The sequence below is a fragment of the Patiria miniata genome, unplaced genomic scaffold, assembly GCF_015706575.1.
Source record: "Patiria miniata isolate m_02_andy unplaced genomic scaffold, ASM1570657v1 HiC_scaffold_12, whole genome shotgun sequence".
Lineage (NCBI taxonomy): Eukaryota > Metazoa > Echinodermata > Asteroidea > Valvatida > Asterinidae > Patiria > Patiria miniata.
Genome location: NW_024037050.1, coordinates 1045253 through 1062749, shown reverse-complemented (window position 1 = coordinate 1062749; position 17497 = coordinate 1045253). Strand labels below are relative to the sequence as shown.

Below are 17497 nucleotides of genomic sequence, written 5' to 3'. Positions count from 1 at the left end.
GAAGTCTGTCACAAACCAATATGGCTCATAAGGCTGGCGCTTATCTCCCATTTCAGCGGCACGAAACAACTGAGAATAATGTCTATTCCTCCCTGGATGGGATGCCAGTCCATCGCAAGTTACTCCCCAGCTAATGCCGGTACCCATTTATACTTCTGGGTGGAGAGAGGCAAGTGGGGGTGACGATGATTACCCAAGGATACAACCTACGGCCAGCAGCTGGATTCAAACCCCTGACCCTCTGATCATGAGTCACGAACCCTAACCACCAGGCCACACTCCCCCTAATGGATGCGTATTTATAAGGTTACTGACATAAGTTCACATTTTGCTACAAGTCAAACATTTCACATTTACATTTTTTTAAAAATTTTACTAAAAGTACGAAACTGCTTTATTTGAAGTATCTCTGGTGGTTGTTTCCAGAAAATTGCATCGTTACTGGGCCCTTATTTGCTCAAAAACATAGCCTACTATAACTCTTAAAAACAGTTTCTTTGTCCTGGTCTTTGCTTAAAAAAAACCCTCCGAAATGCAAAATGTCTTGATGATTTTACAACGTGAAAGTGAAGAACGAGACATGTACATAGTTCAGCATCTTGTAACAAGTATCTTGAAACGTGCTTTAAAGGCACGCAGAAAGTGTAAATGTTATTTTCTATCTAGATAATCCAAAATAACTCTGTTGGGGAAGCAGAGATGTAATCACTACATGTGTGCTGATCACCCTGTCCTTGACCACGCGTTTCATCATTGAAACTGTCGGGAGTCCATTGTGGACGCCTTCAGATTAGGTCATGTTTGGCACAGCCCCCTACCGCACCGCTCTGCTTTTGGGGTACAGAGTCCAGGGACCCTTGCTCCCGACCCTTGTTTCTCGTTTTTGTAGCCCTTTACTTTAAGTGGTTTTCAGCCTTGTAGTGGGGCTCTCTCAAACACACCCAGTAGGTAGTAGGCAAGCCTTCAAAGCTGTGATAGATGGCAAAAACAGAGAAAAACGCGGAGCCAACATCCAGTACTGGGTCCATCCAAGGCACAGGTATTGACCACTGTGCCATTTGATAAAGAATTTGTGGTTATTTTACGTGAAAATAAGCCCTGCTGTCTAGTTTACAACGCACGTGGTTGTTTATCAAACACAAACACTTGCCTACTGCAATGGTGGCAGATCGAGGGAGACCGGATGGTCACGTGGTTCGTTGATGTCATGCGATCGGACCCATACATCCTTACATATCCCACAATTCCCTGCTCCTACCGATACTTCTTGAAATTCCGGCCCCAGTTCCGCACAATGGACAAGACAAACCAGACCACGATGAGACTGATGAAGAACACGTAGATGGTGATGACGGATGTCTCCTGTGGTATGAAGCACTTGCTGTACTCAAAGTGCTCCTTTGAAATGGTGGCCTGTCCAGAAATGAAAGAACAAAAAAATGCATGATATTGCTGTTTGTTTGTCCGACTCCTCGTAAATTCCATTTAAAGGCACATTGGATCATTTGCATTTATCCCACAACGAGACCTACCGAATTATTATCAAAATGCTTACTTAGATTAGATGGTACTGGTACTTAAAGCTATAGTCCATCATTTGCAGCCATCCGAAAAGTAACTGGCGTAATTATTGTTGAAAAACATACTTGGTTGAAAGATAGTAAGGGAACTAAACTCCCTGTGAAATAATTGTTTCTGGCAAGCTGTCATTTTGAAGTAATCAACGAAAGAAGGCCTTTCCAACGGTGCGTCTTAAAGACGCACCGTAGGAAAATTTAAATTAGTAGTTCGTTTTGTTATTCGGCATTGGCACGACGCACACGGGCGTGCAGTTGCTATAATTCGTCAGATCAGTGTGCGACATAGCGTATAGCTGCAATCGGCTCAGTGAGAACGTGTCTCGGACGCTGAATTCAGTCCCAATTCAAAACATGATTCAGCAACTTTTGATTTGAAATTGAGATCCTAGAATGCTGTTTTTCTCTGAATATACAGCTGAAGCTGAGCTGAAACTTCATCAGGTTAGTTGTTCAGTATCCTTAATTAGATTTCGAACACTTTTGTTGCTTTAAACGAACAAAATGCACAAATTACAAATGATGGACTATATCTTTAACCACTTTGCGCCAGGATTATTTTTGCTGAAAATTTCAATTTTTGAGAAAGGCAAAATTTGCCAGCCAACTTCTGATATAGCCAAATGCCACAAATACTGATTCCCAAGAGTAATTTGAACAGTATTTGTACGATAATTCTTGCTGAAACCCCATATGTTTCTGAGGTGTGCAATGGAGCGTAAATTGTTTAATAGGCCGTGCACGACGGCCAATTCAAGATCAACACATGGTCCGCCTCCACAGACTTTGTGTGTGTGTACAAAAGGCATGAGGGATTAGCGTGTTTAGACGAGTCGGCGAGTCGAGGCAATCTTGATGTACTTATTACCCGTCAGCTGTGCCTGTGTATAAAAACAGCCAGTGTGTGTTATCACATCCTCAGATGCCAACTGGTTACATAACTGGGCATTTGCAGTGCAAAGTAACTGCCCCATTAATTAATACCTGGCACAATGGTTTCTATGTGATTTTCCAAAATTGGTTTGATTCCAAGCTCTGCGAAAACTGTTTTGGGAGCCCCTATAATGTGGAAAGTTTTTTTCACTATGTCTCCTTGAAAGGATAAAAAAAAACCCACTTTCTAACACTGTAAAATCAATCATTCAATTTAGAAAATTTATAATTTTACACTCTAGTTTGCAACTGATCTTTTTAACGGTCAAGTTTAGGAGACCTACCAGGATCAGGCTTGGGTTGTTGCGATTGCGCCAACTGAACGAAGGGACGGAGAGTTCGGGGACTCCGCCCGGGTGCACCACGTAGCAGCCGTGATGGGCGTGGCCGCTCAGAATCATACGCGGCTGGATCCACGATAGCAGCTGGAGTAAAAACGCAATATATATGAATGATAGGGTCTTGTCAGTATGGACAAGTACCCCCTCAACGGTTAGAAAGGGAGAGTTGGGGAAGACCACTGGAAGGGACATTCAAACGCATTGCTGACAGCACCTGGGCCCAATTTCATAGCACTGCTTAACAGTAAGCAGAAAAGTTGTGCTTACTATAGCAGAAAATCATGCTGCTGCTTAAGCACTATTTCATGCTAACGGTTGCGTGCGCGTGGGCATTTCTATTGTAACGTCACTGATTTAAGCAACGTTTTCTTCTGGGTTAAGCGTGCTTTTGCTGCGCTTACTGCTAAACAGTCCCTATGAAATAGATGGAGGCTCGGTAAGCACAAAGTCGGCTGTTAAGCAGCGCTATGAAATTGGGCCTAGATGCTCACGCGAAGATGCCATTAGTTTGTGCACATTCAGAAGGGAGCCCATACGAAGTTAGTGGGGATAACTTTATACAGATGTTCTGGGTTCTGCTTTCAATGCTTAATCCTAAGCCCCTGGGGCATCTTGGCTAGAAACTCTGCAAAACGCAGCAACATGCAACACTTTTCAAAATGACAGGCCTGCAAGGTGTAGCAAGATCCATCCGGTCAAAAGTCTCCAGGCCCAAACTGCCTCAGAGTCCGTGGTCACCAACTGCAGCAAGATCAACTGTGGCATTGTTCAATGGGACTGGCTCTCATTTTTCCCAAAATGGCCGTTTATGCACAGGTGTTGATGGCTCAATGCAGCGAGGTCCCACAGACTTTAACACACAATGCACCGTGTTACATCTGGCAGGGCAAGGGTCAATTGGGCTGAATACGAGTTAATCCTGACCCTCCTTACTCCTCCAGGCGGTTTTGAAAGAATTTGGAGGATTGAGGCTGAATGGCAAATAAGTGTTGGTTGATTTTGGAGGGTGCAATTGTTCGTAGGCTGTACCCAGCATTCAATCATACAGAATTGAGCCCTGCATTATGCTAGATATCATCCGCACTGCTCCTGAATGTCATCGGCACTGCCTCAACACATTACAGTGATTGTCGGAGGATTTTAAAGGCTATTTAGGCAATGGTCACTCCTCCACTGAACAAATTAAAGAAACAACAGAGGATTTTGGAGGATTGAGGCTGAATCCAATTTTTACATGATAGCAATTGGAGGATTTTGCAGGACTAAGGATGGTTCCTAGCCAAAAGGGCCTACAGGGTTAGGTTTAATGAACGCAATGACTGGTAATCTATTGCAATTGTCTAAGTAGCACTCACTTGCTGTGAAGCCTTTTTGGATATAACATCAAATCTTTCTGTATTTTTCTTCCTTTGTTGGTTGAGTGTTGGAGCATCAGGGCCTGTGCATGGTGTCTCGTCAGGCCTGTACAAGGGGAAATGCTGTAGTAGAAAAAACAAATCATGCAAGTATTAACTTTGTATACAAGAAAACAGAAGACACTGTGTATAGTTTTTGTAACTCCTGTTGAAAATTCATCATAATATTTGCAGTAATTCCACATTCGTTTGTTTTTCTGAAGTGAAAAGGATTTTTTTTTTTTTAAATGTGTTTTTATGTTTATTTTCTTTATCCTATTGTTAAATGGAAAGGGTCAATAATGAAGGGATAATGAGATACGATGGCTTTGAATGACCTATTCAACAAGCCCTTGGCATACTGGAAATGAATGGATACATCAATAAATACACAAACTATAGTGGAGGGACTGGGAGCGAGTCTTTTTGAGTTTTGAGCAAAACCTTTTCTTCTGGTTTCTACCCTGACCCATTTACTCCTTGGTGGAGAGGGGCAATTGTCGGTGTTGTAGTACTCGTACTCGGTTTTCAAACTTGAGTATTACTCGAGTACCTTTGTTAAAGTACTTGTACCCATACTCGAAATGACGGTACTGGTAATCAGGCAGCAAAGTACTGGTCTCGACAGGTCGAAATTGTACTCAATCATCAAAGTACTCGTTCTCGATAACAGTACTTGGAAAAAAATGGTATAGCTTGACTTACCACGGCCTTATTTATCAATATTTTCAGTTGAAAATGGTTGATTGGCTTGGAGAGAAATCAAAGTTTCCTGATTTTCCTCTGTGCACTTCCGGACAAACACATTTAACAGCTAGCCATGAGTGGGTTTATATATCGGTCTCACTGGGCATAGGCCCATTACATAAAATGAACCATTTTCATATGGTCGTACTTGGATATAGAAGTACTCGTACTCTGAATACAGGTACTCGGAGTACAAGTACGCGGAATACAAGTACTCATAATCATACTCGGAAGTAAAAGTACTCATACTCGGAGACCTTTATTGTACTCGGAAGTACATGTGCTCGTACTCGTACTCAGTAACCTAAGTATTCGGCAGTACTCGCTACTTGGAAAAAAAGGACTTGACTACCACACTGGCAATTGTAGTAAATGGTCTTGCCCCAGAACAGAAGCTCATGTTTTCTGTCAGGGTTCAAACCCATGCACCGTCATCAACGAACCACGTGACCATCCACGTCAAACTCCGCACCACAGGGCTTCACAAGCTACAATCCTGGCCAAATCTCGCTGGGCCTCCAACCCCCCGGTCCCCGTTGTCTCTCATTGGGCGGTGTGTGCTCCATCAGCTGGAGAGAACAACATTGACGGGGGGAGCGGGGAGTGGGTGACCGTGGCAGGCTCAGGAAGTGTCCCAACCATTTTGGCCGGGATTGTAGTATCCGCTTACCTGAAGTAGAATCGGTCTAACGTTTGGCAACGTCTTATATTTCTGGCATCTTGCCTTCACTGTTTCCTTCTCGTTTGCTCTGCCGGACGGCGATCCGTACCGTGTGCAGTTGAGTCTCTCGGACGCCCAGCGCAGTTTGTCCATGGCTGGGCTGCACATGAAGCAGCCATCGCCGTGCATGGCCATGCTGTTGACTAGAACAAAGCTGTGAATAAAAAAAGCCCAAATTCAAACCAAGAGAAGGCCATGTCCCAGCTGACATGGCTCAGGCCAGCAGGAACACACATGTCTGCCAATTTCCATACAAGGAAATTCTTAGTTCCACGCGTGTGAGGTACATAAGGCCGAATAAAAAAAACAACATGTTTCTCGTCCGGGTTTTCGAAAAAAAGGAGGAAGCGGGGCTTTTTATTTTTTATTTTTAATTTGTTTCAAGATGGCCGCCATTTAAAAATTTCCAGCAAATGTTGGCGTTTCCACTGTTCAAAGACACTTTTAAAATGAAAGATAAGTTGGACAAGAGAACTGAACATATTTACAGTGTCATTTAGACTTGTATTGGTCTACAATTTATTTTCCGATGAATTTGTGGACTTTTTCGGTGTTTTTTAATGCATTTTTCAAAAATAAAAAATAATAAAAACATCCAGGCGGCCTCAGAAAAGGAAGTGGGCGGGGACGAGAAACATGTTTTTGTTTTTTTACTTCGCCTAACATAGATATTGCAAGATGGGTGTTTCACAAAACTGATGTAAAATTGTTACACAAAATCGGTGTAAATTTGTTAAAAGTATTGATTTGTTTTGACCGAATAAACAATAAACATGTGATTGGCCGGCACATATTTGTTCCCTTAACCAATTGTGTTTGGATGCTTACAAATGAGGAAGGCATTATGCACAGCGCCTTGTACTTACACGTTGTCTTTAATTGTCAGGATTTTGACCGGAGGAATGTCGAACATCTCCTGAAAGCGTTCCAACTTGATCTTGGTGACCCTGACATAATATTAAAAAAAACAGACGTGAACAATTCCAGCATTATGTAATGTCCGTGACAGAGATTTTAGAATTCAGTGAATAAACCTGAAAATATATTTTTTTCAAATCTTTTACATCTATCATCCAGTAATGGTCAAGGAGATTACAGACTAGGCAAAAAAAAAAAATGCTTCTGCTTCCGATTACATGCCTTTCACAAATAGGGTTCGGAACAAATAGGTCAGAACTTTTTTTCGGGGGCCAATTTTTTTTGTGCTGATTGAATGGGGTATTCAATTGTAACTAACCGAATGCAAGCTGCGAATTCATTTGTTTACTTACACAAGTTTAAATGGTTTAAAGTAAATTGTAAAGTCCTCTTAGAAATGTTTAAATGCCTACCACCCACCCAGGAGCTCTCCTTATTTGGGAATAGGAATTGTTGTTGGCATTTTTAAGGCCAACAAGTGAAATACCTGTGCTTAGTTCCCTGTTGATTGGTACAGAAATCCATTTTGTTTGGACATAATATTGTTGCTGTGCTAATTTGAATATTTCAAATGCCTTGCATGAACATGTACTCTTGTCAAATTGAAATAATGCAATTTTACAAATTAATCCACATGACCGCTTTGATTACATTTTGTAATTGTTATATTGTACATAGTGCTGGCTAGCTTTCACACTCAAACTAAGAGATTTCAATGTTTTCTTATCTGTACAGACTCCCTCATCATCTGGTAGCCTTGTTGCTATTCCCCTAGTAAATTTCCTTGTTTTACCCAGACTAATTTTGTACATTATCCTCACATTTTTCAATTGTAAATAAGACACCCGCATGAAATCATTTTTGTTAAGTTCCCAATTGAATAAACCATCTTGTGAGCGACCTGAAATTAAGTTTCCAACTGCCCTTGAATTTTTTTTTACCACCTTCTCTCGTCTGCTTGGTTACACAATTATATATGCGAAGTTTCAGCTTGAACTATTTCCATTGCACTACGAAAACTATACAAAAAATGGCCACAAAAAGTGATTAAAACTAACCGTTATTATTTAAAATATATATTTACGTTCAAAAATTCTTAAAAATAATGGAAATTTCAGGTCATGAGCACCATATGCACAACGCTAGTCAAGACGCGAAACTGGCCTACTGTCCGTGATTGCGCAGTATATAGCGAGCATAATGCACTGTGTATGGCGGGCACAAAACCTTGTTATACGGTAGGAGGAAATAAGTTGCATCGTATCACTCCAAATACGAGTAGTATGACCTCGAAATGAATTCATGAACACGGAAAATACATACACAGACAAGAGAGATCAAGTTCTGTGATTTAATTTGCAAAAATGTTCTTTCTCCATCGGTGTCTTCTTGGCATTTTTACCATGTTGAATCCGACCAGCTGCAGTGCACCATGTACGTGGCCTGCCATGCCATGCATGCATACTGTACTAGAGGCATGCACAGACTGGTTACCGCATTTTTATCATGCCTTCTACATTGGTCGTTGCGCGGCGCCGCGGGAACCACTCATTGCTGCACTGAGCTAGTATTACCCACATTTTTCGTCACCGCGACATCAAATTACGAACCAGTTTAGTAGTAATCGCGAAGCGAACTTGTAAAAACAAAGGTTTCTTTTTTTAAAAATAGCGAATGTACGTAGGAAAACAACTAAATACAAGCATTTTTGACGCAAAAGGGTTTTTGAGAGGTGTTTTGTGAAGACAGAAAAGACAACAGGATTTTTTTAAAATATATTTTATATTAATTTTTTTTTTTTGTGTGTGACTTGCTGATAATATTTTTAGGGTCGCGGCCTAAAAATAGGGTCGGTCGGGTAACCGGAAGCAGAAGTAGTTTTTTTTTGCCTTTTTTGGCAGTTTTGTATAAATGGTCTGAATCATTAATCAGATATCTGTGAGGGATCTCCTGTGAGAAGAATCCACCCTAAATGCTTGGACTTATAAAATAACAGCACACAGTTGACAGCAGACCCCCTCCCAATGTAACCTGAGTTACCATGGAATTGCCCATATGATTCTTATCGCATTCAGGTCGAATTTAACTTGTACCCCCTGTCACCTGTGACGTCATGCCAACAGGCAACAGATAGGCAACCCAAACATTTTTTGCATGTTATATTGCCCATATCGAACAGTTAATATCAACACTTTAAAAATCACTCAAGAGCAGAGATGCCGCAGGGTCTGCTTGAAAAAACTGGAACTGGGTCTGCTTGAAAAAAACAGAACGGCTGCTTGAAAAAAAAAAAAAGGAACTTTTTTGTGTGAGAAAAAGCCATTCCGAGTCCGACACAAAGTCCCCATTGTCATCTTTATCTTACCACTTTGACTTTTTCCATATTCCTAATATTTATTCTGCCTACCCGAATTTCCAATGTAATATTCAACACGAAACGTGCACGATTCCAGAACACTGCACTGCTGTCGATGTACATGACCTTAGCACTACGCGATGCGCTTGACGAAAACATGGTTGGTGCCCGGTGTTTTTTGTATTCACATAACGTATATCACTGCCATCGGAAACCACAGATAACTGAAATGACAGACTTGATTTCCAGGCTGAATGCTACGTGTGCTTAGCACACAACATGCCCGCACGCAGTGAAGCACACGCGAGGCGCCGTTGTATACGGCGTGCAAGTACGTTGACCCCCTGTATTGCATGCAGGCTCGGAACAACAAAGACTGTTTTTAAGACTACTTCAACGAACAACGCTGTGCCATGCATGCGCCTAAATGTACGAGGTAAAACTCAACGCATTTCCACAGTTTTTCTTCTCTTTTTTTCCGGTTTATTTTGACGGCCGGAAAAACCAGAATTTTGTGAGATTTTTTTAAAAACCGGAATTCCGGTTAAAACCGGAAAAGTGGCATCTCTGCAAAAAAATATTTACAACTTACGACTCATGGAATCCAATGTCGTGATTGCCGACGACAACATGGAACTCAATATTTTCGCCCACTTTGAACATGTTATTGAAGCGTTCCACTGTCTCGCCAAATTCCTGTCGGGTGGGAAACAAAAATCAGACTAAAACTTTCTTAAGCATGTTCAGCTCAAACAGTTTTTGCACCTCCTTTAACCGTAACTCCCTAGCATGATTTACTAGGAACCATACCCATCCTGGCTAATTCCAACACCATATGGGAAACTGCACACACAAATTTCTGACTTTGATTCTGGAGGTGTGCAAACCCAATGTAAACAATTATCAGTTTCGGGGTACTGTACCCATCCTGACAGATTCCAACAAAACATGCCGTTGAGGTTTGATGGGTTGAGTTCTGTTAGGGTTAAAGGGAATATACAACATTTGCTTTTGCTGTAAGTTTCAGAAAAGGATGAAATGGATGTCCACCAAATTTAGGGTGGGGCAGTACCATTATTTTCCCCCCCCATTATTTATCATTCAATTTAAGTTCTGTACGATACTCCATGTTGGGCGAGGTAACCGCGAACAAACTTTTGTTTCTTTTTTTGCAGTATGAAAAAAGAGGAGCCAAATACGAAATTTGTGATATTATTTTTTTTTCACCTGATCACTGGCCCATTTTCCTTCGTCAGTCAGATCGCCAAGAATAAAGACCACATCCGGATTGGCTAAGGTCATCGCTGTCTGAAACGCTCTCTGCATCTGCCATTCCCTACAGTCAAAAGAGTATGAAAGGGCACTCTCTATCAGCGTGACCACTCATCAAATTTGAAAATCCCAAGATGACGGCAGAAAAATTCCCAAGATTTTCAAAGCTATCAGCATCATGTATCAAAAATATGAATGGGGCTCACAAAGTGTTTCAATTAACATTTTGCACATTGCGTAATCCATACTTTCGTGTGTTCTCAATACGCAAAAAGTCCCAAGGCTCAGCAAAACGACTTAACTCCCAAGATCTTGGGACAATTCCAAGGAGTGGCCACGCTGGTCTCCGTCAATCATTGATTGCAGAAACAAAAATGTTAAAGTTAGGTTTAGTTTGACTGATCTGTGTCAAACTATTGACTTCATCTATTTTGGGCTTTCTGCTGTGTTCTGTAGTAATGCCGAATAAAGCGACCATTTTGTCAAAGACTCTACCTTTACGGAAAAAAAGAAAGGCGCTGCCCGTCATTCATTAACTGCCAAGGCTAATGTGTAAGGTATGTTTAATTGGACTTGATTTGATATCAATCAAGGCGGCTTTGCATCCTCGCCAGCTTTGTGGGGGAGGTAGCTTTTTTGCCTCACCCATTTCTGTGGGGAGGTGGCTTCACCACCACACCCACTTGGCATATTAGAGGCATTTCATGGCTCACCAATAGGGAAATCGGTGGGGAAAGAGTTGCGTCAAACTGGTACATATTAAGGGATAAACATGCCTAAAGTGTAATTAAATTGTCGAGGGAAAAAGCTATACAAGAATGACCAGCATACCTGCGTAGCTTGTCAAACCAGTGACCAAGTCTGTTCCCAAGTAGGTGGGTGTCGGACAGGAACATGGCACGCAGGGGAGCCGATTCCCCACCCCCTGGGGCATCCCTACCCCAGTCACCTCGGGGCAGCTGTGGCCATGAGCACGGGAGGGCGATGAAGTAGTAGATCAGGAACTCGCAGAAGATGAGGAGGGAGAATGCGGCGAGGATGAGGCGGAGAAGATGACGCCAGAGGAGGATCATGAAGAGAAAACTGTTGGGGGCAAAAGAAGTCAAGTTAGGATTGTTGGCCATTGGTGTGATCTGTTATAGCCTACAACAAAACCATATCAAAATCAAATGTAGAAGTTTTATTCTAAAAATTTACGACCCTCTCTACTCCCATAAAGGTATCTACAATACTCTCAAATCAAGACTTCTTTTTCACTTGATATTTGCTAAGGGCATGACCCATGATCTTTAGAAAAATTCTGCAGCCATTTTCTGATAGGCAGTGGATATTTGACTGTGAACTAATCTCCAAATTTTGTAAGGTCTTTAACCGGCACGGCATACTGAACATTCCACAGCGGCCCAGTCACAATTTTGTCAATCACTCCCAATGCTCTTAATCCAGTCTTATACTCTTTCACCTTCAAATCTTCATACACTGCACTCCTAAGTTGGTTCTCATCCTTTGTACACTCCAACAGATGAGGATGAAGGAAGTACACCCCTGCATTATTAGGCCAAATTAAAAAAAAGAACACGTTTAGCGTCCCCACCCGCTTCCTTTTTGGAGGCCGCCTCCTTTTTATTCCTTTTTTTTTAACACGAAAAAATGATAAATTTTAAACAGTGACATCCTTCTGTCCTCTTTGCCTGTTGCATCTATCCCATATAAAGCTGGTGCGTGTATGTCATTCCTGAGTCCAAGTGGCGGCCATTTCCAAAAAAAAAGCTGGAGGCCATCTTGAAAAATAGCCCGGTTGAGCAGCCATTTTGGAAGAAAAAAAATAAAAATAAAGGGCCGCCTCCTTTTTTTTCCAAAAAGCAGGACGCTAAACTTTTTTTTTTTTTACTTGGCCTTATGGAACAAAAAATTAAAGCGATTTCCCCGAAATGGTACAAGGGGTACTTCCTTCATGCCACATTCCCTTTTCAGGAACACATTGAAATACACCGGCATTCCAGACTCCTCACATGCTCTCGGCTGCACGCTCTTACAAACCGTTCTCACCACCCCTCTGTTCCACTGCATCCTGGTACATTCATACTCCCTACTTTCTTGTCACCCAATACATCCCAATACATTCTTTTCCAACACTTTCAGACAAGTACTCCCCTGCTCCGCTAATCCCACGATGGAGTGCATTCTAAAAAAAACACACCCATTTTCATTCGTTCTATACTCGTTCTCTGTTCAACACTCATGTCATTCCATTCATCCTTTACTATTGGCAACACATCTCTCCTATGGGATCCGTGCGCCATTGAAAGAGGGCGCCATTTTACCTAGCAACCACGTCCCATGGGCAGAACAGTTAGCTGGTTGACGCGCACCGTTCCTTGTGTGTGACGCACGTACACCAGGGGATTTTTACTATGTACACGCAGTGGTACGGCCGCGCGTTGCGCCAAAATTCCAGTCAGGCAAGATGGCGTTGGTCGGTCACCCCCAACTTTACTTTCTTTGCCGGTGAGGGGGTACTTGTGAACGGAGCGGATACTCCTTTAACATCTCATTGAACTTCTTCTCAACTGCATGCCTACATGTATCACTCATTGTATTTTTCACAGCAGTAACAATCTCATCCATCTTTTCTTTTTCACCACCACTTACTCCCACAACATCACTCACTATTTCCTTAAAGGAATAAACAACATTTGCAAACATCAAAAAAAAAAGAAAAAAAAAAGTACCAAAGTATTATAATAAAGTAATGACAGTCTTATAAACCATAATGGCACCTACATGTAGTGTGCTGTCATTTTCAAGAAAAGTAGTATTTTTGTAGCTGGAGTTACCTCAGCCCTATATTTTATCATTGGTTGATAACATATCCAGTTTGTTAGTAAAAATGTCATACACGTGCGCACCACTGATTACTCGCGCCCATTGGACAAACGCTCGAGGTGCGTTAACTTCCGGTTCCATTTGTGCTATGCTACACCGTGTGAAGTACATATGGGTGAATTGAGATGACGTCACACTAACCAACCGGATAGGGCTGAATGATAAAATATAGGGCTGAGGTAACTCCAACTAGTACCGTATTTTTTGACACCCCATTTCCCATGAGCCTAGAAAACTGGAAATTTAAAGAGGTTGTGGAATGCTCGAAGACATTTCCGTCATTTTTCGGGTATATGTAGCCTAAGGTGTGATGAAATAAAAACGACTATTGTTTCTGTCATAAAATGAGTACAAAAGGTACTTTTGAGAGCTGTTTTTCAAGTCCAGTCATGCCTGTTTCGACCCGAACGTGCAATTTGTGTAAAAGTCGTCGTTGCGGGCAGCAAACAAAACACAGTAAATCGTGACGTAATAAACAGGACTCCCGATGCAGGGTAGCATAAACGAGTCCTGTTTATCACGTTACGATTAAGTGTGTTTTGTTTGCTGCCCGCAACGACGACTTTTACACAAATTGCACGTTCGGGTCGAAACAGGACCTGAAAAATAGCTCTCAAAAGTAACCTTTGTACTCATTTCATGACAGAAACAATAGTCGTTTTTATTTCATCACACCTTAGGCTACATATACCCAAAAAATGACGGAAATGTCTTCAAGCATTCCACAACCTCTTTAAGCTAGTTCATACAATGTATATAAAAAAATTATCAATGGTACTAGCAGCCACGTGGTTGCAAAGGCCGATTTCTAAAATGCAACTGTTGGGGCTTGTTTCCCATAATGATGCAAGCATGCGCTAAAAATCATTTTGGTATGTTCAGTATTTGTCTTTGAATTTGGAAAAATAGTCTTTGGTGCGTCCATTTTTCAAAGCTGTAAGTGTAACACTGGTTTTTGCAATATTTTTCAATCTTTTCAAGCCTTCTACTTATTCTAGAAGTATTTAAGTTTTTATCCAAATAATTATGGTGTGCAGTCGAAATTTGTACTATCGCCTCCTTCACAAGTTATTACAGATAATGAATAAATATCACCCTTTCCCTCAGCTTCCATTGGTCGATACCTTCCGATTCTTGCTCTGTTTGTAGTGTCACTATGTAATCGTATTAATTGCTTACAATGCTGGATGCAAAGCCTTCGCAACCAGCTTTCATTCTATACAATTTGCTCTTTGGCACACCTTTCAAATACAAGTTTGTTTTACAACTCAATTCACTCGGGACACCACAAACAAATCCATTTTATAGTTCAGCAACACACAATCTCCCCTCCCCCCCCCCCCCAGCTGTTTTGGTGAGTCTTTTAACCTTATATAAATCATTACATGATTAGCTTGAGTAACTCCAACTGACATGCTCATATTCATTCACATGTAGCGTATGAATGAATAGTCCGAGTAACTTGGACCCAACTTATCGCCTTTTTAACAGTCGGACATGGTCTGGCGATATCGCCAGACCATGTCCGACTGTCATGACTGTTAAAAAGGCGATAAGTTGGGTCCAAGTTAGTCCCACTAACTGGGTCGCTAGAACTCTTTTTTTGACATTTGGGATGTTGGTCTGTCCATTCCTCCATGGTCTGTCGTACTAGTACGACACACCAACATCCCAAATGTCAAAAAAAGGAGTTCTAGTGACCCAGTTAGCAGGTTAGTAGGAAGTAGCCCCATAAATGTGGCCTATTTACTGGACTGCCTCCGTAAACATAGGCCACACATCCACATGTATATTTTTCGTGAAATTTCCAGATTCATTTTTACACGTTTGCATATCAAAATTTCAACATGAAATTTCACAAAAATTAGACATCTGAAAAGGGCAGCACTTTCTGATTAGCCTATAAAGAGGGTGAGTATGCTTCTAAAGCAAAAAAAATCCTACAAACTAAGCCTAAATGTGAAAATCAAAAGTGCGACACGTTTTTGTACATGTGGATGTGTGGCCTAGGCGCCTATGTTTACGGAGGCAGTCCAGTAAATAGGGGCTATATAAGTAGGAAGTTACTCGGACTACTGAATGAATATGAGCGAACATGTCAGCTGGAGTTACTTAAGCTAATAATACATGATATAGGAACGGGGTCCTGAAGGTAAGGATTACCATAATTTCAGATAAGTTTTGTCAACAGAATACAGGCCACGAAGAATCTGTAAATATTAGTTTTATATTAGTAACTTACTTGAGATATTTCCGATCGAGCAGAAGTCCCACACTCGTCGCACATGTCGTACGCTAGCTGGCGCGCCGGACCAAAAATATTAAATAGCTAGCTGGTGATCGATAGTGCGCCCTCTAACGGCACAACAATTATTAGACCGGCCTACTCGACTGGCCTGGGGATTTCCCTAGGGCCCAGAAAAAGTTGGCGTCTAGACGCTCTATGGCGCAACCGAAGGCAATTTCGACCACTTAAATCAATTTTTTGAGGAAAAGATCATCATTTAAACATAATTTTTGAGTTTGGAGTCATTGAATTGGCTATTCTGAGTATAGAATCAAACGTAGGCTGCAACTTTTATTCGGGGACGGAAAGAGTGGGGGGGGGGGGGGGGAACAAACAATAATATCCTCCACTTTAAAAAGCGGGGGTGGGGGAACCTCTCTTTTTGATTCTAACATCTTATAAAACCGAGACACATTTTGCTCTCACGCCAGTCAACAAAAGTTTGTAGTATTTGCCATCAAAAGTGGAAATGTGAGACGCGAGCATGCATGCACACTCCCATTCACAACTAACTTGTATTCTCCACAAAGACAGTAGGAAAACAAGCTTCAAACCATTTGGTGGTCAATGACAAACTTTATTCAGTGAAAACTCCGGTCTATTGAGGATTCCTTTCAGTTCAGTTTTCCAAAACGGAAAGAATTCCATACTGGGCCACCACTCAGACCTACTGCACGAAGTCTATGGGCCATGACCGAAAAAGTTGGAAGTATTATAAAAGAATTTGTGTACTCCTTAAATAGTGTTTCTTCATCAGATTTACAACTTTGGGTATTTTTCAGGTCATATTAAGGAATATGGGTGGTGGCCCAGTATGGAATTCTGTCCTGACAAAAACTATTCTTTACAACTTAATTATTAACAAACTTTAACGACCATCAACATCTGTGCATTGCTTTGCATACAATATTCACATAAGATTTAAATGACAGACACTGGCCCATCCAACAAACCCATAAACCTACTCTCCCCCCCCCTCAAATATCGACCAACCAACACCCTAGAAAACACATCCTTATAATCCCTGCAAAGGTTTAAAAAAAGTGTAATTGCGCTTAGAATTATATACAACAGATCACCAGATGCTTGCAACTATATTTCTCACCACTGTGTCAAATACTTCACACATAATGTTTGTAGTTCCCAAAAATTTACCAAAAAACTTTTATTTTTATTATTATTCAAAACAAATTATTATTCAAAACAATTTGGAACAATGTCCATGGTTCAACATCTTTAAAAGGAAAGCAAAACTGGATCATTTTGATGTTCCTGCATTTTATTTGTTTTTAATAATATCACCACTTAACCGTAAAGGGGCCGGGGGGGGGGGGGGGGCAACCCCCCTCAACTTTCTACGCGATAGTCCAAGCTGTTCTGACTTTTTAGCCTCGGGCCTTGCGCATCTTTTGATAATAAAAACATTTAAAAAATTCGGCGCTACGCTACACGCCGTGGAAACTATATGTAGTGTACACAAAGCAGAATTACCATTCGTGCATATGAATAATTAATTAGCCATAATTCCAAAACCCTTTGACCTGTAGTCATGAAATTTCTTGGGTATGTAATTTGAGTTGTTCTATGCATGCACCGAGTTTCATAATTTTTCATCACTCGATGGCCAAGATCTTAGGGGATCCCCCCCCCCCCCCCCGGCTGAGAGATGGTCAAAATAACCAGGCCCTTTAGGGTTAAAATCAAAAGAATGTTCCAAACCGTGGTTTCAGCTCAGTAGATATGCCTTTTGAGAAAACTGGAAAATAAATCTTCATTTTTCCAGACGCAAAGCACAGGTCCGTGGACTGAACTTTAAAACGATGGTTGTGTTTAAAATTCCGTAACTTGAAAAGTACATGAGTGATTTGAATGATTCTTGTACTAAAAGAAAGCTTATGAATTGGGCTTTCGTATCCTAGATTTTCAAAGTGCTACTTGCAGAACTTCACTAACACAATAGTCCCGACATTTGGGTTGCGCTTTTTTGACTCACCCTGTACTTTGCCCAAGTACACAAAACTCTTATTGTCAACATTCCTAATATCAATAGATTGTTTGCACTGCG

General features: G+C 41.3%; 1 protein-coding gene across 2 annotated transcripts; it reads right to left on the bottom strand.

Annotated features, from left to right (window-relative positions):
• Positions 1-369: 369 nt before the first annotated feature.
• LOC119744608 (metallophosphoesterase 1-like) lies at positions 370-15466 on the bottom strand. Of its 2 annotated transcripts, XM_038220651.1 has the most exons (10): positions 15388-15459; positions 11722-11804; positions 11091-11342; positions 10215-10323; positions 9580-9683; positions 6580-6660; positions 5663-5867; positions 4207-4329; positions 2795-2935; positions 370-1413 (listed from the first exon to the last, which is right to left on the bottom strand). In XM_038220651.1, exons 3-10 carry the CDS (start codon positions 11330-11332, stop codon positions 1255-1257), a joined length of 1164 nt encoding a protein of 387 aa, XP_038076579.1. In that variant the 5' UTR covers positions 11333-11342; positions 11722-11804; positions 15388-15459; the 3' UTR covers positions 370-1254. The 2 variants fall into 2 exon arrangements, with proteins under 2 accessions (XP_038076579.1, XP_038076572.1); XM_038220644.1 differs by lacking the exon at positions 11722-11804 and having other exon boundaries at positions 15388-15466.
• Positions 15467-17497: the final 2031 nt, after the last annotated feature.